This window comes from Trichosurus vulpecula, chromosome 7 (genome assembly GCF_011100635.1).
Source record: "Trichosurus vulpecula isolate mTriVul1 chromosome 7, mTriVul1.pri, whole genome shotgun sequence".
Lineage (NCBI taxonomy): Eukaryota > Metazoa > Chordata > Mammalia > Diprotodontia > Phalangeridae > Trichosurus > Trichosurus vulpecula.
In genome coordinates this window covers 101,905,417-101,926,442 of record NC_050579.1, presented here as the reverse complement: position 1 = coordinate 101,926,442, position 21,026 = coordinate 101,905,417, and the positions used below count along the sequence as shown (strand labels likewise).

The 21,026-nt window shown below is 38.6% G+C and overlaps 1 protein-coding gene across 1 annotated transcript in view; it reads left to right on the top strand.

Annotated features, from left to right (window-relative positions):
* The window catches only part of OPRM1 (opioid receptor mu 1), a 62,582-nt gene that overhangs the window by 30,494 nt on the left and 11,062 nt on the right, over positions 1 to 21,026 (top strand). Inside the window, exons 2-3 of the mRNA XM_036767328.1 lie at positions 17,388 to 17,740; positions 20,130 to 20,650. Coding sequence (XP_036623223.1) covers positions 17,388 to 17,740; positions 20,130 to 20,650 — 874 coding nt within the window. The remainder of the gene's footprint in view (positions 1 to 17,387; positions 17,741 to 20,129; positions 20,651 to 21,026) is intronic.

Sequence of the window (21,026 nt, the reverse complement as noted above, 5' to 3'; positions counted from 1 at the left end):
TGCTCCTTCCTAACCTATGCCCCTTTATTGAATTTTCTCCCTTGACCCTGTCCCCTTTCAAAAGTGTTTGTTTTTGATTACCTCCACCCCCATCTGCCCTCCCTTTTATCATCCCCCCCTTTATTATCTTCTTCTTCCTCCTTTTTTCCTGTGGGGTAAGTTATCCAACCGAGTATGTATGGTATTCCCTCCTCAGGTCAAATCTGATGAGAGCAAGATTCACTCATTCTACCTAACCTGACTTCTCTTCCCTTCCTACAGAACTACTTTTTCTTGCCATTTTTATGCGAGATAATTTACCCCATTCTATCTCTCCCTATCTCCCTCTCTCAATATATTCCTCTCTCATCCCTTAATTTGATTTTATTTCTTTTAGATATCTTCCCCTCATCTTCAACTCACCCTGTGCCCGCTCTCTCTCTCTCTCTCTCTCTCTCTCTCTCTCTCTCTGTGTATATATGTATATATATATATATATATACACATACATATATATATACACACATACATACACACTAACATCACATATACATATATATACATAAACATATAGATATATATAGATATATATGCATATTCCCTTCAGCTACTGTAATAATGAGGTCTCATAAATCATACACATCACCTTTCCATGTAGGAATGTAAACAAAACAGTTCAACTTTAGTAAGTCCCTTGCAATTTCTTTTTCTTGTTCTTTTTCTTGATTACCTTTTCATGCTTCTCTTGATTCTTGTGTTTGAAAGTCAAATTTTCTATTCAGCTCTGGTCTTTTCAGTGAGAAAGCTTGAAAGTCCTCTCTTTTATTGAAAATCCATATTTTGCCTTGGAGCATGATACTCAGCTTTTCTGGGTAGGTAATTCTTGGTTTTAATCCTAGCACCATTGACCTCCAGAATATCGTATTCCAAGCCCTTCGATCTCTTAATGTAGAAGCTGCTAGATTTTTGGTTATTTTGATTATGTTTCCACAATACTCAAATTGTTTCTTTCTGGCTGCTTGCAGTATTTTCTCCTTGATCTGGGAGCTCTGGAATTTGGCGACAATATTCCTAGGAGATTTCTTTTGGGGATTTATCTGAGGAGGCGATCGGCGGATTCTTTCAATTTCTATTTTGCCCTGCGGTTCTAGAATATCAGGGCAGTTCCTCTTGATAATTTCTTGAAAGATGATATCTAGGCTCTTTTTTTGATCATGGCTTTCAGGTAGTCCAATAATTTTTAAATTATCTCTCCTGGATCTATTTTCCAGGTCAGTGGTTTTTCCAATGAGATATTTCACATTGTCTTCCATTTTTTCATTCCTTTGGTTCTGTTTTATAATATCTTGATTTCTCATAGAGTCACTAGCTTCCACTTGCTCCAATCTAATTTTTAAAGTAGTATTTTCTTCGGTGGTCTTTTGGACCTCCTTTTCCATTTGGCTAATTCTGCTTTTCAAGGCATTCTTCTCCTCATTGGCTTTTTGGAGCTCTTTTGTCATTTGAGTTAGTCTATTTTTTAAGGTGTTGTTTTCTTCAGTGTATTTTTCAGCATTTTTTGGGGTCTCCTTTAGCAAGTCATTGATTTGTTTTTCATGGTTTTCTCGCATCCTTCTCATTTCTCTTCCCAATTTTTCCTCTACTTCTCTAACTTGCTTTTCCAAATCCTTTTTGAGCTCTTCCATGGCCTGAAACCAGTTCATGTTTTTCTTGGAGGCTTTTGATGTAGGCTCTTTGACTTTGTTGACTTCTTCTGGATGTATGTTTTTGTCTTCTTTGTCACCAAAGTAAGATTCCAAAGTCTGAGACTGAATCTGGGTGCATTTTCGCTGCCTGGCCATATTCCCAACCAACTAACTTGACCTTTGAGTTTTTCAGTGGGGTATGACTGCTTGTAGACTAAAGAGTTCTATGTTCCATGCTTGGGGGAATGCAGCAACTCTGCCACACCAGCACTCATCCTTCCCCAAGAACCCCCAACCCGGACTGGACTTAGAACTTCAGCAGGCTGTGCACTCCTGCTCTGATCCACCACTTAATTCCTCCCACCAGGTGGGCCTGGGGCCAGAAGCAACTGCAGCTATAGTTCTGTAACTGCCCCACCTCCACTGCCCCAGGGGCGGTAGCCAAACCGCCACCTCCTTCTACTCCTGCAGCTTTTCCCACTAACCTTTGTTGTCTTTGGTGTTTGTGGGTTGAGAAGTCTGGTAACTGCTGCAGCTCACTGATTCAGGGCACTAGGGCACGCTCCGCCCAGCTGCTGGTCTGGGGGCACAGCCCAGGCTGGGCTCTGCTCCACTCTGCTCTGCTCAGCTCCCAGCTCCGTGCAGGGTAGACCTCACCCAGAGACCATCCAGGCTGTCCTGGGTTGGAGCCCTGCTTCTCTCTGCTATTTTGTGGGTTCTGCAATTCTAGAATTGGTTCAGAGCCATTTTTTGTAGGTTTTTGGAGGGACTTGGTGGGGAGCTCACGCTAGTCCCTGCTTTTCAGCCGCCATCTTGGCCTACTCTGGATATTGTTAAAGATGACAATATTGGTTAAATATTTACTTCTTGACTAGAGCTTTATTCAAAACAATACAATAATACATTACATAGTTATTGTCCTCTAGGAAATTATAATCTATGCTACACATGTATGTGAATTTTTATATGTTTGTGTATCAGATAGAGTAGGAGAGAGAGAGAGAGAGAGAGAGAGAGAGGAGAAATCCTGGTTTCTTTTATGTGCCTTCAAAAATAGTAGGTAAATATCTGTTTTAAATTCATCATTTGCAAAGATAAATATGCTTCATTAAGATAGCATTATGACCAATTGTTGCATTATGTTGAAGGATTGGTTTCTCCTAGTATACACATTTCTTATATTTGAAAAATACAATTAAGATAGTTCAAGTTAAAACTCCCAAATATATGTTTTAAAACTGAAACCTTTAAGAGTTCTGTTGAAAATGTCATTTAGAGCAATTACAAACAGAGGCTTTAAAGTTTCAAATCTCATGATATAGCTATTTTAATATGTATTTGAGACTTTTGACTAATTACTTTGATAATACATTTATTTGTGCAAGAACTCATTTTAGAGACATAAGTAATCCATCTAATTAAACAACTGATCATTTTATCAGTGTTGGCTATACGATTATATACTTTCTTATAATGAGAGAGTTTTTAAATGTAATTCTAGGAGAAGTGGGGGTGTGGTGCTACGTTGTGGTGAAGAGCAGGGTAGATGGGCTGTCAATCAGTTTTACCCCCAACACTATGTAGGCCATGTTCTGCTCCCCTTAGGCTTAACTCCTATCTATTCTATCACTTCTCTGTCTCCTTTGCTGGATCTTCATCCCTGTGATTTATACTTACTAATAGTGGGTGTCCTCCAAGTCTCTTCTCTTCTCCCTCTATTCAGCTCTCTAGTCACCCAGATTCACAATTTTTGAATCAACTTTGCAAGAGCATGCTGGTGAATGCTTAACAACCAGATACGATGTGATATATATCACAGATATGTGTATATGCATGTGTGTGTATATATATATATATATACACACATAAATATATGTATATTATATATTATATACATATATAGTGTGTGTATTTAGTCTATAGTGCATATATATATAATCTACATTTAAGTGATGGAGAAAATGTTAATAATATACATTAAACTTAAAAATGTAGAATCCACATATATAAATATATTATGTTATATATGCAGGATATATAATATCTGTGTAATATACATATATATAGGACCCGCATATATATGATATTATATAAGCAGGATGCCCTTTTAAGTTTAATTTACCTCATTAATATTTTTCCATCACTTGTGTAGCCAATCAACAAAACAACAGATCAAGGCCTGATTTGTAGCTTTTGCCAATTTTCAAGCAGTAAGAGCTTCCCCAGCAAATTTAGCATTTGGCTTTGGCAGACCTCTATATCTTTGTTTCTTTCCTGTTCCTCACCTCTTGATCTAATCAATTGTGAAAGCTTTTCAATCTCACTTTTACATTTCCCATATTCCCTCCCCTTATCTCCACTCACAGAGCTACAACTGAAAAACCCTCATCACCGCCTACATGGAAATACATACTATTGAAATAGCCAACTGATTGCTCTCTCTGCCTCCAGCTTTTTTTAGTTTTATTTATTTTATTTTTAATTTATGGAATAAAACAAGCATTTCCATAACACAATTTTTAAAATGATTGTACATGAAACTGCAAATCTATTATGTACAACTTGCTATTCTTTTTAAATATATAATAAAGTTATCATGTAAATTTCTTTTTTCCCCCTTTTCACCTCTCTCCCCCATCCTAGAGATGGCTACCATTAGAAACAAATATGTGTGAATATGTATGTATGTGTATGTATTCCATGTATCTATATATAGCTATATCTATGTAGCTATATATCTATATATTCGTATACCTCTATATCTGAATCTACCTACATTTGCTTATATATTTATATGCTTCCATTCTGTTTATCAGTCCTCTGCTTCCAGCTTTTGCCCTCCCCACAACACTATTGACAAAGGAATATTCCAAAGTCAGAAGTTTGATGATGCTACCCTTTGCAAAAATATTCAGTGTTTCAGTGAAACAGTAAGTCAGTTTCAATGACAAAATACATACTATTCAGCTAGACATTTACAAACCTCCACTGTCTCGATTTCATATTACTTCTATTCCAGATTCCATGTTCCAGCCAAATTGGATGACAAGCACAGAATGAGTTCCCTTTTCACCTCCACCTCATAGAATCCCTCTCTTCAAGGCTCAGCTCAGGATCTGCCATCTACAAAAAGTCTTTCCAAATCTTTCCTAGCCCCCACTTCCACCTCCACCTTGTTAGTGCTCTCTCTGTCCTGAAAGTCTATTCTATTTATTCAACAGCAAATACATTGTGAGCAGCTGGGTGGCACAGCAAATGGAGAGCTGGGCTTAGAATCAGGAAGACTCATCTTCTTGAGTTTTTAAATCTGATCTCAGACATTTACTAGCTGTGTGACCATAGGTGAGTCACTTAACCCTGTTTGTGTCTGTTTCCTCATCTGTAAAATGAGCTGGAGGAGGAAATAAACTACTCCAGCATCTTTGCCAAGAAAACCCCGAATGGGGTCATGAAGTGCCTGAAAGAACTGAACAACAAAAATATAGTGTATCTTCAGAAAGAGGAGGGAGAATATGTCATTTTCTTAAGGGCAAGGATCTTTCTTGTTTTTGTCTTTGTATTCCTAGTGACTAGCACAGCACTTTGTACATAGCTTCACTAAGCAATATTGGTTGAATTGAATGACTCCAAAAAATCATTCAGCAAGATGCTCAAGCTAATATCGAGCCACCCTATGATTTCATTTGGAAGTGAATCTAAGTGAATTCTAATTCTGCCCCCCACACACTAATTGTATAACCCTAAGTAAGTCACTTAACCAAGCACTGCCTCAGTTTCCTCATGGGAATAATAGAACTTATCTCACAGAAAGATGACACAGTATTTAAAGACCTGGATCTGGAGTCAGAAAGATCTGAGTTCAAATCTAGCCTCAGTTACTTAGTAGCTGTGTGACCCCGGGTACATCACTTAATTTCTCCCTGCCTCAGTTTCCTTGTCAGTAAAATGGTGATTGTGACAATCAAATGAGATGATATTTGTAATGCACTTTGCAAATCTTAAGGCACTATAGAAATGCTAGCTGCTATGAGGATCAATTGAAATGAGCTAATATCTCTAAAATACTTTGCACACTTTAAAGCACTATATAAATGTTAGTTAATGTTATTATTTTCTGTCTGAGATGGTCAAATATCCTACATTAAGTATGGAAGAGTAGTGTTTTTCCAGGTATCACCTCCACTGGAGGAAAGACTATGTTGGAGTTAGCTCAAACAGGTTCAAGACAGCCAATTGTTAAATTTTCAGTGTGCGTATTAACACCTTGGAAATTGGCAGCAAATGCTACAGATTAGGGCTTGATTTATTGGTTTGTTGGTTGTCTAGATTTAAGAAAATGATACGGAAAATGTTAATGACGCAGGTTAAACTTAATATATACATCCCCTGCCAAAGAGTCAGTTGTTAAACATTTACTAAGATAGAATCCATTGGAGGTCTTTAAGTAAATTCTAGATGACCATTTAGGTATGTTGTGGTGAAGATTAATTTTGTAGCATTTGTCAAAATAGATGGCCACTTAAGTCTTTTAAATTAGCCCTGTGTCTGACACATAGTAGGCACTTAATAAATGTTTATTGAATGAATTCTGCGTGTGAAAGTATGTGAGGTGAAGAAGAGATAAGAGAAAGAGAGAGATGCAGAAACACAGATAGACAGTCAATCTCAATAACAAAATGAAATTTCTCTATTTCATTTCCTGTTCTAGATATCTAAACTTCCCTCTGACTCCTCCAACCAAAAGCCACAAGGCCAAAAAAGAGTAATACTCCAGTCTACAACACTAATTGGCTTATCTGAAATCTGATCTCTTTATTTTCTGTTCTGAGACACTGAAATAAGTGAAATGTCTCCTGTTCAATCATAGCATAATAAGCATTTATCTACACACTCTCTTAATCAATCAGTCAACGTGCATTTATTAAGCACTTACTGTATACCAGACCCTATGTAAAGCATTGGAGATACAAAAATAAAATAGCTGCTCTCAAGAAGCTTTACATATATCATGGCAGATAGCATGGATATTTATAGGCATATATAGAGTAAATGAAAAATATTCTGATGAGGAACAATCCCAAAATAACACTGGATAGCCCCTTCCATTACATCAATGGCTGGCTTTTGTATAGAACAGCCTATTTTTTTATGATCCAATAGATAAGTAGTTTTCTTTTTTCCCACTTAATAGTATTTTTTCCACTTACATGCAAAGATGGTTTTCAACATTCACTTTTATAAGGTGGTGATCTCCAAATTTTTCTCCCTCCCTCCCTCCCCAAGACATCAAGCAATCTGATGTAGGTTATACATGTGCAATCATATTAGATTTTTTCCATATTAGTCATGTGAACAGAGAATCAGAACAAAAGGGAAAAACCACAAGAAAGAAAAAAACAAAGAAAGCAAAAATTGTATGCTTTGATCTGCATTCAGAATCCATAGTTCTTTCTCCGGATATGGATAGCATTTTCCATCATGAGTCTTTTAAAATTAGATCACTGCATTGCAGAGAAAAGCTAAATCTATCATAGGTGATCATACAGTGTTGCTGTTATTGTGTACAAAGTTCTTCTGATTCTGCTTGCTTCACTGAGCATCAGTTCATGTAAGTCTTTCCAGGTTTTTCTGAAATCTACCTGCTCATCATTTCTTATAGCACAATAGTATTCCATTATATTCATATACCACAACTTGTTCAGACATTCCCCAATTGATGGATATCCCCTTAATTTCCAGTTCTTGGCCACCACAAAAAGAGCTGTTATAAATATTGTTGTACATTTGAGTCCTTTTCCCTTTTTTATGACCTCTTTGGGATACAGACCTAGTAGTGGTATTGCTGGATCAAAGAGTACGCACAGTTTTATAGCTTTTGGGGCAGAGTTCCAAATTGCTCTCCAGAATGATTGGATCGGTTCACAACTCCACCAACAACACATTAGTATTCCAAGCACATCCTATTCTTGAAAGATAGTCACAGCCCGGTTTTCAGACAGGGCAACCACAGGATAATTTAGGTGCTTATTTGACTATTCTTCCTCTCTATGTTTTTTTTTTAAATTTAAATTTATTTATTTAACATATTTGGTTTTCAGCATTGATTTTCACAACAGTTTGAATTACAAATTTTCTCCCCATTTCTACCCTCCCCCCCACTCCAAGATGGCTTATATTCTGGTTGCCCTGTTCCCCAGTCAGCCCTCCCCTCTATCACCCCTCTCCCCTCTCATCCCCTTTTCCCTTCCTTTCTTGTAGGGCAAGATAAATTTCTACGCCTCATTGCCTGTGTATCTTATTTTCTAGTTGCATGCAATAACTTTTTTGTTTTTGAACATCTGATTTTAAAACTTTGAGTTCCAAATTCTCTCCCCTCTTCCCTTCCCACCCACCCTCCCTAAGAAGTTGAGCAATTCAACCTAGGCCACACATGTATCATTATGTATAACCCTTCCACAATACTCATGTTGTGAAAGGCTAACTACACTTTGCTCCTTTTCAACCCATCCCGCTTTATTGAATTTTCTCCCTTGACCCTGTCCCCTTTCCAAAGTGTTTGTTTTGATTACCTCCACCCCCATCTGCCCTCCCCTCCATCATCCCCCCCCTTTTATTTATTTTTTTTAACTTCCTCCCTCTTCTTTCCTGTGGGGTAAGATACCCAACTGAGTATGTATGGTATTCCCCCTCAGGCCAAATCTGATGAGAGCAAGGTTCACTCATTCCCCCCTCACCTGCCCTCTCCCCTCCTCACACAGAACTGCTTCCTCTTGCCACCTTTATGCGAGATCATCCACCCCATTCTATCTCTCCCTATCTCCCTCTCTCAGTATGTTGCTCTCTCATCCCTTAATTTCATTTTATTTCTTTTAGATATCTTCCCTTCATCTTCAACTCACCCTGTGTCTGCACTCTCTCTTTTACATATATATATATATATATATATATATATATATATATATATATATATATATAAACACACATATATATATACACATACATACATATACACATAGATATATACATGCATACACATTCACTTATATATATACATAAACATATACATATATATGCATATTCCCTTCAACTACCCTAATACTGAGGTCTCATGAATCATACACATCATCTTTCCATGTAGGAATGTAAACAAAACAGTTCAACTTTAGTAAGTCCCTTGCAATTTCCATTTCTTGATTACCTTTTCATGCTTCTCTTGATTCTTGTGTTTGAAAGTCAAATTTTCTATTCAGTTCTGGTCTTTTCACTGAGAAAGCTTTAAAGTCCTCTCTTTTATTGAAAATCCATATTTTGCCTTGGAACATGATACTCAGTTTTGCTGGGTAGGTGATTCTGGGTTTTAATCCTAGCTCCATTGATCTTCAGAATATCGCATTCCAAGCCCTTCAATCTCTTAATGTAGAAGCTGCCAGATCTTGGGTTATTCTGATTGAGTTTCCACAATACTCAAATTGTTTCTTTCTGGCTGCTTGCAGTATTTTCTCCTTGATCTGGGAGCTCTGCAATTTGGCAACAATATTTCTAGGAGATTTCTTTTTGGGATCTATTTGAGGAGGCGATCGATGGATTCTTTCAACTTCTATTTTGCCCTATGGCTCTAGAATATCAGGGCAGTTCTCCCTTATAATTTCTTGAAAGATGGTATCTAGGCTCTTTTTTTGATCATGGCTTTCAGGTAATCCAATAATTTTTAAATTATCTCTCCTGGATCTATTTTCCAGGTCAGTGGTTTTTTCCAAGGAGATATTTCACATTGTCTTCCATTTTTTCATTCCTTTGGTTCTGTTGTATAATATCCTGATTTCTCATCAAGTCACTGGCTTCCACTTGCTCAATCTAATTTTTAAAGTAGTATTTTCTTCGGTGGTCTTTTGGACCTCCTTTTCCATTTGGCTAATTCTGCTTTTCAAGGCATTCTTCTCCTCATTGGCTTTTTGGAGCTCTTTTGTCATTTGAGTTAGTCTGTTTTTTAAGGTGTTGTTTTCTTCAGTGTATTTTTCAGTATTTTTTTGGGTCTCCTTTAGCAAGTCATTGACTTGTTTTTCATGGTTTTCTCGCATCCTTCTCATTTCTCTTCCCAATTTTTCCTCTACTTCTCTAACTTGCTTTTCCAAATCCTTTTTGAGTTCTTCTATGGCCTGGGGCCAGTTCATGTTTTTCTTGGAGGCTTTGGTTGTAGGCTCTATGACTTTGTTGTCTTCTTTAGGCTGTATGTTTTGGTCTTCTTTGTCACCAAAGAAAGAATCCAAAGTCTGAGACTGAATCTGGGTGCGTTTTCACTGCCTGGCCATATTCCCAACCAACTAACTTGACCCTTGAGTTTTTCAGTGGGGTATGACTGCTTGTAGACTAACGAGTTCTATGTTCCACGTTTAGGGGGGAGGTGCCAGCTCTGTCAGACCCGCACTGCTCCTTCCCCAAGAACCCCCAACCCGAACTGGGCTTAGATCTTCAGCAGGCTGTGCACTCCTGCTCTGATCCACCACTTAATTCCTCCCACCAGGTGGGCCTGGAGCCGGAAGTAACAACAGCTGTAGCTGCCCCACCTCCGCTGCCCCCGGGGCTGGAAGCCGAACCGCGAACTCCTTCCACTCCCCGCAGCTTTTCCCACTAACCTTCTCCGCAGTCTTTGGTGTTTGTGGGTCAAGGGGTCTGGTAACTGCCGCAGCTCACATATTCAGGGCGCTAGGGCCCCCTCCGCCCGGCTTCTGGTCTGGATGGTCCACGCTGCTCCGGCTGGGCTCTGCTCCACTCCGTTCCCAGCTCCCAGCTCCCAGCTCCATGTGGAATAGACCTCACCCAGAGACCATCCAGGCTGTCCTGGGCTGGAGCCCTGCTTCCCTCTACTGTTCTGTGGGTTCTGCCATTCTAGAATTGGTTCAGAGCCATTTTTTATAGGTTTTTGGAGGGACTCGGTAACGGAGCTCACTCTAGTCCCTGCTTACCAGCCACCATCTTGGCTCCACCTCCCCCTCTATGTTTTCCTACACTTTGGGGTAACACATCTTTATTTCATTAAATTGGATCTGCCCCACAAATTCTGGGCATTAAGTAGGGATTCTCTAAGCCAGCTTGGTGTTGTAGTGTATTAAGCCCAGGCCCTGAAGTAAGGAAGATTCATCTTCCTTAGTTCAAATATGACCTCAGACACGTACTAGCTGTGTGACCCTGGGCAAGTCACTTAACCCTGTTTGCCCCTGTTTTCTCATCTAGAAAATGACTGGAGAAGGAAATAAACTACTCCAGGATCTTTGCCAAGAAAACTCTAAATAGGGTCATGAAGAGTCTGAACCAAATGGACAGCAATTCTTGGAACTCCCTTGTCATTCTTATTCTCCTTTTTAAAGCAGAGATGTGCTTTGTTTTGTCCTTTCTGAGAGGTGAAACCTACATAAAATGTGAGGCAGATGTGAGAAATTTAAGTGGCATATGGTACAGAACAAATAATGGGCCACACACACATAGTAAATACTTAGCGAGTTCAATAAAAAAAAAAACAGCCTCTCTTTGAGCAGCGTTAGGGAAAAGCAGCAAAACATCATTAGTTAGACTGTTCTGGCTTGACAACAGCACAGAAAATAAAGTGGCTCCAAAGTAGAGCAGGTGTCCTGCTATACTTCCCATTCATTTCTGCTTTTACAATGAATCCCAGACCTGGAGACAAGGCTATTTAAAGAACTTGTTCTGAATGGCCAGCTGGGTTCTAAAACAGTTTTTCCCTCATTTCCAAAATTTTCAGAATTTCATCCTTAGTGAAAAGGCATTTTTATTTCTGGAGTCAGAAAGAGTTCATGGTCAATTCAAAGGCAGATTTCAAAAGGAACTTTTGGTGGAAAAAAACTCTTGAACATACCTTTTTTTCTTTTCATGAACCAGACTAAGTTCAATAAAAAGGCAACAAAAATATCACTAAACCTAGATTTAAGCCTGGGCTGGGTTTTGAGTTAGAGAACCTGGGTTCTGTTGCTTCCTACTTGTGTGACCATGAAAAAAAATCACTTTTCCTCAGTTTCTTCCTTTGTAAAATAAGGAGGTTGGACTCTATGGTCTCCCAGGTTCTTGTAAGTTCAAAAGTTATGCTTCCGTGATCCTAAGGTCCCCATTCATCCATGGACTAGCTGTTCGGTCTGTAAAATAGTAATGATAATTCTTATAGTTAGTCAATCAACAAGGCTTTCTGAAACGCATACTATGTGCCAAGCACTGTGCTAAGCAACAAGAATAAAAAGAAAGATAACAATTTGAGCTTTCAAGGAGCTCAAATTCTATTTGGAGACACAATAGGAAAATAACAATGTAAATAGGTGATACATACACACGTGTGCATAAGAAGATTGGCCAAGTATGAAGGGATCAGATTATGAAGGGTTTTAAATGTCAAATAAGAGTTTATATTTTATCATATAGGTAATAGGGAGCCACTGCAGTTTATGGAATACAATGACATAGTCAGACTTGTCCTTTGGGAAAATCACTTTAGTTGCTAAATTGAAGATTGATTAGAATGGGAAGAGATTTGAGTCAGGCAGACCAACTAGAAGGATGTTGCAAAAGCCCAAGTGAAAGGTGATAAGGGCTAATATAAGGCTGTTGGCTAATACTTAATCAAGAAGTCAACAAATATTTATTAATCACCTATTGCATACCAGGCACTAGCCTAAGTGTTACAGATATAATGAAATAGTTGCTGCTCCCAAGGAGCTTACATTTAATTGGTGGATATATCTATAAGTATTTACATATTTATGGAAAGGAATGGACATACATTGGAGATATTATGAAAATAAAAATGACATAGTTTAGCAACAAATTGTATATGTGGAATGAGTGCTAGTAAGGAGTTAAGGATAATGATGAAGTCATAAGCCTGGGTGACTGGGAGAATGGGGGTACCCAATATAGTAATAGGGAAGTTGAGGAAAAGATGCAAAGTTCTGTTTTTCCACTTGAGAAGCCTATGGGGAATCCAGTTTGAAATGTCTAAAAGAAAATTGGTGATATGGGACTGGGAGCCAAGGAGAAAGATTAGGGATGGATTTATAGATCTAGGAATCGATAATCTGCATTGAGATGAGTTGAACCATGGGAACTGATGAAGTCGTCGATCACTATAGTATAGAATAGAAAAAAGGAGGTCTCAGGTCAGAGCCTTGAGGTCAAAGGTCCCTATCAGCTCAAAGTCTATGATCCCAGAGTCTATGATAACACCCATGGTCAATGGACATGACCTGGATGAAGATCAAGAAAAGGAGACTAAGGAGAGAGAAGACAGGTAGATGGAGAACTAGGAGACAATGGCTAGAACTAGGAGAATTAGGACAGTATCCAGTAGGAGAAGGTGACCAACAGTGTCAAAGGCTGCAAAGAGGTCAAAAGTATGAGGCAATTTAGCAATAACTAGCAACTTTGGAGAAAGGAATTTCAGTTGGATCATGCACTACATCCCCCAGAATGTGGCACCATAGATAGAACTCTGGACCTGGAGCCAGGAAGACCTGACTTCAAATCTGAATTCAGATACTTACTAGCTGTGTGACCCTGGGCAAGTCACTTAATTTCTGTTTGCTTTAGTTTCCTCAACTGTAAAACAGGGCCAATAATAGCACCTATCTTCCAGAGTTGTTGTGAGGGTAAAATGAAATAACACTTGTAAAGTGCTTTGAAAACCTTAAAGCGTTTTATGAATGCTAGCTATTACTACTATTATTGTGTGAGAACATCTGTTTAAGCTGCAAAGCACCATGCAAATGAAGTTTATTGTTATTATCATTACAATTGGGGGGTGGAGGTGAATAAACCTGTGGTTTCATTGGCATAAGAAATTCCCAGTAAGGGAACTCTCTCTTTCAAAGAGGGTTGACACATATTCTGCAATTTATAATTTTAGAGATTTGCTTAGGAGCATTGAGATATTGACTTACTTACTCAGGTTTACACAGCCAGTGTGTGTTTAAGAAAGGCCTTGAAACAGTCTTCCTAGCTCCAAAGTCTGCTCTTTATCCATTTAATATTATTATTATCATTCTTATTACAAGAACCAGTCTGATCACTCACAATCAAACATGTGCATATAGAGCCAGCCTTTCACATCAATTTGTTACAACTCAAAGGAAATGCAGGACGCAAAAGTTTGGAGTATCCACCCCAAATGTTCACATGGACCATTTGTGCCTGACCTGTGGTAGAGCATTCCAAGCTCATATTGGCCTGATCAGCCACAGTTGGACACATCGAATCTTGACTCAAGCATAGGGATGTCATTTTGTACTCTTTGAGAATGAAGGACAACAACCAATCCTCTAAAATGTGTCCCATCATCTGACACAGTTCCCAAAATTCTGACCATTGTACTCACCCTTAGAATGGAGGGACTTTATTAAAAATCAAACTTATTACCTGAGAGAACTAACTCATAAATCCACTGACACATTAGTGTGAATTAGTTTATCAGTTTACCTATTCAGTCACCTAATAAGGCCCTTATAAGGATGGAAAGCAAACTAGTTAAGTTTTGATGTGGATAATATGAGTAAGGAGAGGAAAGGACCATGGACCGCTGCCTGAGAGAACACTGGAAGATTCCATGATGATCTGCCCTGGAAGTCCAGAGTACAGATGAAGACAGGTCCTTACTACAAACAGTTTTGCACAAGGCTGGCCTTAAATTATCTATGGCCACACATTCCATGGATAAAGACCCAAATTGAGTTCCAGCACTTAGCACAGTGCCTGGCATGTATGAAATGCCTAACAAGGGTCTATTAATTGACTGGCTGATTGAAGATCCACATCTATGACTTTTTATGTCTGCCAGTAACTTTACTCAAAATTGTGAGCTGCTGACATGGTGGAAAATAAGGAAACTCTCATGGAGATACTATGACTACAGGGACAAACTTACTTTAAAATTTGAGAATAGAACAAATCCTCTGTCAATTTTGAATGATGATATCCTGCATTAGGAACTTGGCTGCTGACGCATATTACTCTGGGTTTGTGTCAGGACATTGATCTGGACATTACTCAAGTTGCAACAGCACCCAAGGGTCCCCACTTTCAGTATCAGAATACTTTCTTGATATAATTCTTCCTTCTCTCAAATCTCCTTTTTTATGGTCTGTGGTTCCCACTCAGTCTTCAGTAATATACTCCCATGCCTGGCCAAGCATTTAGCAATATGGACTTATCATTCCATAGTGATCATGTTCATAAAACTATGGCAGGATTGGAAATAATTGAAATAAGTCTATTGTTCTGATCAGCTGCATTTTATGGTATTTGGGGATTTGCAAAGTGATTTACAAATATCATTCCATTTGATTCTCACAACAATCCTGGGAGGTGGGTGTTATCATTATTCCCACTTTTCAGACAAGGAAATTAAGAGAGGCTAAATGATTTTCCCAGATTCAGAGCAAGTAAGATAGGAAGTATTTTGACAGGGATTTGAATTCAGGTCTTTATTAGTCCAAATTCATCGTTATATCCACTATGCCATCTAGCTGCTTATGAATCTGGGGAAGGAGATATTGCAGTACGCACCCTACCCTCAAAAGGCCTGCTTAATAAGCCACAAGGAATTAGAAAGACTGAATCTCTGGAGCACGACTGATTATATTTCAGCTATGTAGACAAAGACCAGTGACTCAATTTGTGAGTAATTGGGAGAAGGAAAAAAAAAAAAACTTGAGTCACTTCTGAAAAGAGCCGTTTGGCTTTAAATGGAGAAAAATTAAGCAGTGCCTTAGTTATTTTTTAATGTCAATTGGGATAGTTTCAGTAGATAAATGTGCAATTTACTTTGCATGACACATATGACAGAGAACCTAATTTTATTCAACTTCATCTCAGCGAAGGAGAAAATGATTTTAAAAAATAATTTAAATAACCATACAGCAAGAAACACTGAATTCCAAGATAAGAGAATAGGCTGAGATGTGTTATGATGAGTCACCAAGCTGACAGTGAAAGAGCTGATATTTAACATAAAACACTCTATTATAGATAAAGATAAGGTATAAAATGTAGATTCTGCTTGGTAGAAAAGTGACTAATGCAGCAGGGAGGTCTTTAGACCAGCCATGTCTGTAATGAATGGCTACCTAGCAATAGTGTTCTTGTCTCTTCTGCTCAGAAACATCGTTAAAACCTGCTTCTGATCAAAGCCAGTAATATCAAAGCTTAAAGCCACATAGACAATTTCTTTTTATTTGAAAAGAAACTCTTAAAAATTGTGTTCATTAATTTGTTTTTTTTAAACCTCAAAAAAAATAAAAATGCTCAAGTTAAAGACAATTCTATTCCCTTATTCTTCTTTATGAAAGATTAATTTCTGAAGAAATTACCTGAAGTAATGATTAAAATTTAGATATTAGGGTCAAAGAAGTCATGGGTTCTTATCCCATTCAGAAATATACTAGCTGTATTACCTTAAGAAGAACACAATCTCTATGTGCTTCAGGCAATTCAGTAGAATATATCTACTAAGTCATGAACAGGTTGGAATGGAGTAAGTTCAAACACCAAGGAAATCACAGGGTCTTGTCATATGCTAGGTAGTTAGGTGGCACAGAGCATTGGACAGGAAGACTCCAATTCAAATACTGCCTCAGACACTTTCCAGCCATGGGACACTTGTCAGTAACCTCTCTCAGCCTGTTTCATCATCCCTGCAACAGGGATAAACACCATCTACCTCAAAGGGCTGTGATGAAGATATATGAGATGAGAAAAGTAAAGTACTTTGCAAACCTTAAAGTGTCATATAATTAATAGCTACCATTATTTTTACATTGGCTTTCTAAACTAGCTAGTCCAAATATTTGCTTCATAGATTCACTAGTCAGTTCAGTACAAGTTTTTCAATATTACCCTACCACTGAAGGTTTTTAGAGGGTTACTGATAATTAGAACAAAAAGCTGAAGAGGAAAATTCTTACAAAATTTTGGTTAACCTCAGCCAGTGAGATTCAACTACATTAGATTTAATGACATTTAATTGTGACAGGTAATCTCTGAAATATTTAGATTAAATTACAAACCACACATGAGCTTCAGTTGCCTTGTTTTGTGTATAACCTTATTTTATGTAAAGATCATATATAAATTTCAAATGTCATATAAATAAATTATAATTATTAGTCCGTGTCTGTGAAATAGAATTTTTACACACATACAAACATTCATTGCAGCAGATCATTAATTCTTTCTAGGCCTCAATGTCTTTATCTATAAACTGAAAGCATTAGGCCAGATTATCTCTAAAGTCCCCCCTAGATCTAAGGTTCTTGAGTCTATCAACCTATAAAAATGTTATTATAATAATAATAACTAGCATTTATATAGAGCTTCAAGGTTTGTAAAGCACTTTATAAGTATCCTCTGATCCTCACAACAATCCTGGGAGTACTCCTCAGGTACTATTATTATCCCCATTGTAAAGATGAGGAAGCTGAGGCAGACTTGCCCAGTAATAAGCCACCAGTTAAGTGACTTGCCCAGGTCACAGAGTAAGAGATCAAGGCCAAACTTAGGTCTTCTTGATTTGGAAACTGATGCTTTATCTCCTAAACCACCTTATAACCTTGCCTTGTAACCAAGAATAAGGCAAGATATATTCTTTGCACTCTTGTGAAACTAGAATTTTTGTTAAATTACTTTTGGTTATTTTACTGAGTCTATGACCACTCTTCCTTCTTCTTCCAGATACACCAAGATGAAGACAGCCACCAACATCTACATTTTTAATCTAGCCCTGGCAGATGCCCTAGCAACCAGCACATTGCCCTTTCAAAGTGTCAACTACTTGATGGGCACCTGGCCATTTGGCACCATCCTCTGCAAGATTGTAATCTCCATAGACTATTATAACATGTTCACCAGCATCTTTACTCTCTGCACCATGAGTGTCGATCGCTACATTGCCGTCTGCCATCCAGTCAAGGCCTTGGATTTCCGTACTCCCCGAAATGCCAAAATTGTCAACGTCTGCAACTGGATACTTTCCTCAGCCATAGGTCTACCAGTCATGTTCATGGCAACCACAAAATACAGGCAAGGTTGGTAGTGGTTTGGAGGGAGGAGGTACAGTATAAAATGTGGGCAGATTAAAGCAGAATTTGGAGGTGGTAATATGCTTTGATCAATGTTTGATTTTGTATTTGCTCTAATTCTCTGATAGGCAACATGATGTAGAAGAGAGAGAGCCAACCCTGAATTTAGGAAGACTTAGATTTAATTCCTGCCAGTGACATAGGCTAATTTTGTGACCATAAGGAAGTCACTTAACATTTCAGTGTCCTAGACAACTCTAAGACTCTGACTTTACAAATTAGTGGCCAACTTGCATTGGAAGAAGAAATTTTCCTATAAAATCAAAGATCCAGCCCAAAAACAGCAGTCAAGGGAAATTCAATATTCTAGTAAAACTGTAACCTTGTTGATAATGGGTCTTCCCTTCTATAGGTGGCAACTTATCCATGTTCATCAATCCTGAATAATTATTGCCCATGTCCTCCTGTAAACCCACTAGAGGGGATCCACCCAATGTGCTGGTGGCCTTCGAAATTTTTGTGATACCATATGGATGTCAATGAAGCACATGGGCCATCAGAATGAGATATTATAGAAATGTATTTACTACTTGGTTGGCAAGAGTCCAAAAAGGATTTGGGACAAAAGATTTTCTTTAATTTTTTAAATCATTGGCGTATAAAAAGGTAAATGTACAATCTTCATTCCTGAGGATAAATAGGGAATAAACAAGAGAGGGAAGGCACTAGAGGGGATGGAAAATGTTTTAAGAGGAGATTGAGAGGGGATAGAAAAGGCTTCATGTAGATGGTGGGATTTAAGTTCCCCTTAAAGGAAGCCAGATAAACCAGTAGACCTGCGTAGATGAAGAGGGGAAAATTCCAGACATGGGAGCAGCCAGAGAAAATTCCCAGAGAGGCCAGTGTCCCTAGATCAAAAAATAGATGGAAGGGACTCAAGTATAAGTAGACTGGAAAATGGCCTCAAGTTTTTTCTGTAAAATATGAGGCAAAATTCTCAGCTGAGAATGTGGGGGAGGTAGAGGGAAGCCGAGGGAAGGAGAAAAGGTTTGGAAGAACTGCAGTGGAGAGTGGGATAGTGAATCACAAGGCAGGTTTTAGAAGGATTACCTAGCAGCAATGAGAGCCCAGTTGAGGTCGTGTAACATAAATTTGTAGTAGATCCAATACATGATTTTCTCCATTTTCATTCAGTAACATCTAAGAGCAAAGGTGGTAAATGGAGGAAGTGATCCAAGACTGAGGCTTGGGTAGGGCACAATCAGTGAAACGATAAGGGGAATAAGGATTCAAGAAGGAAGGACAATAGAGAGTTGAATCGTTTCACCAGTGGGTCAAGATGGGAAAAATAAGAGAGAGTGGTTAGCAAAGGGGTGATGGCCTGGGAGAGAATTAAGCATTAAAAGATCGGCCATCATGGTACAGACAAAGATTATGGTTTTATAAGAGAAAGAAGAGAGCAAGAGAGGTGAAAAGCTACAAGATTATGGTCATATAAGGGAGTAGGGGATTTCAGACTTCTTGAAGTTGGTAATTTGTGGGCGATGGCAAGATTAATCGTATGACCCTCTTTGTGTGCAGCTGAGTTGGGGTGGAGTAGTAGGTCATGAGAAATGAGTTGGTGGAGGAATTAAGTGGTTAGAGTGTTTGAGAGGGGGTAAATATGTATGTTGAAGTCCCCTGGCCAGAGGCAAGAGTTGGGAAGGAGAGAGACAGTGAGCTAAGCAAGGAGAAAAGAATAGGGGTGGCCTGGAAGTCTGTAGGCAAGAGCTACCAGGATTTTGATTGATTTTTATCACCAAGAGAAAATAAGAAGGCTCCTACTCTGTTGGCTAGAACCAGGGATGCTGATAAATGTTTAACAACTGGCTCTCAGTCGGGGGACGTATTCCACACTTCTCAGTTTAATATATATATATTATTAACATTTTTTTCATAACTTTGAGCCTAAAACAATTAATCAAGCCCTGATTTGTAGTGTTCCACTATTTCCAAAGTGCAAATTCTCACATTGAAATTTTACCAGTCATTTTCTTGAGAGTGGTAGGAACTGGCTTCAGTATAGCCCTGGCTAGAACTCTCATGACAAAATTATGGGAGGACAAGACTTACACTCAGTGATGTGGTATTCCCTCCAGTGATTCAGCTCCCAGCCCACATCACTGAGATCACACATCCTTTTGAATATCTAAGAAAAATCATGACAAAAAAATTCAAACCAAAACAACATTCCCCATATACCCAGACAAGCAAGCCACTTCATTATAATATGTAGGCAAAACCTTAGTTTTTGTTCAAGGGTCCTTAGCAATAAACGGCAGTGGCAATGATAAAAACTATGAAAGAAATTCAGCCACGCCATTGCTCATTCTTCTTTATAAATCTTGTGTTTTAGGTTCCATTGATTGCACACTCACATTTTCCCATCCAACTTGGTACTGGGAAAACCTGCTGAAGATCTGTGTTTTCATCTTTGCCTTCATCATGCCCGTCCTCATCATTACCGTGTGTTATGGCCTGATGATCTTACGCCTCAAGAGTGTCCGCATGCTGTCTGGCTCCAAAGAGAAGGATAGAAACCTGAGAAGAATCACCAGAATGGTGTTGGTGGTAGTGGCTGTGTTCATAGTCTGCTGGACCCCCATTCACATCTACGTCATCATCAAAGCCTTGGTCACCATCCCTGAAACTACTTTCCAAACTGTGTCCTGGCACTTCTGCATTGCTCTAGGGTATACAAACAGCTGCCTTAATCCAGTCCTTTATGCATTCCTGGATGAAAACTTCAAGAGATGCTTCAGAGAGTTCTGCATCCCTACTTCCTCCACCATCGAGCAACAAAATTCAACTCGAATTCGCCAAAACACTCGGGACCACCCCTCCACTGCCAACACTGTGGATAGGACTAACCATCAGGTATGACTACTGGTTGAAATGTCATCTCCAGAATCATTCATTCCCAATGAGGGTGACTTGGATTTGGAAGTTTCATAATTTACTACTGAGTTCCAATTGTGAAGTTTCAGATGGAGGTCTGGAGTATTTGTGTCTGTGTTGGTGTGTCTATGTGTGTGTATGTGTGTCTGCATGTGTGCATATGTGTGTGTGTGTGTGTGTGTGTGTATTTGGGTAAGGAAGTTTATCTTTCCAGACTTAGTAAGTCCATATATGTTCCTGTGTGTAGCCACACAAGTACAAACATACTTAAATTTAAAAAGCAAAGAAAAACCTCTTAGTAGCTGAAACAATCATTTTTTTTCCTATGTCTCAGTCAGTTTCTATAGTACTTTTT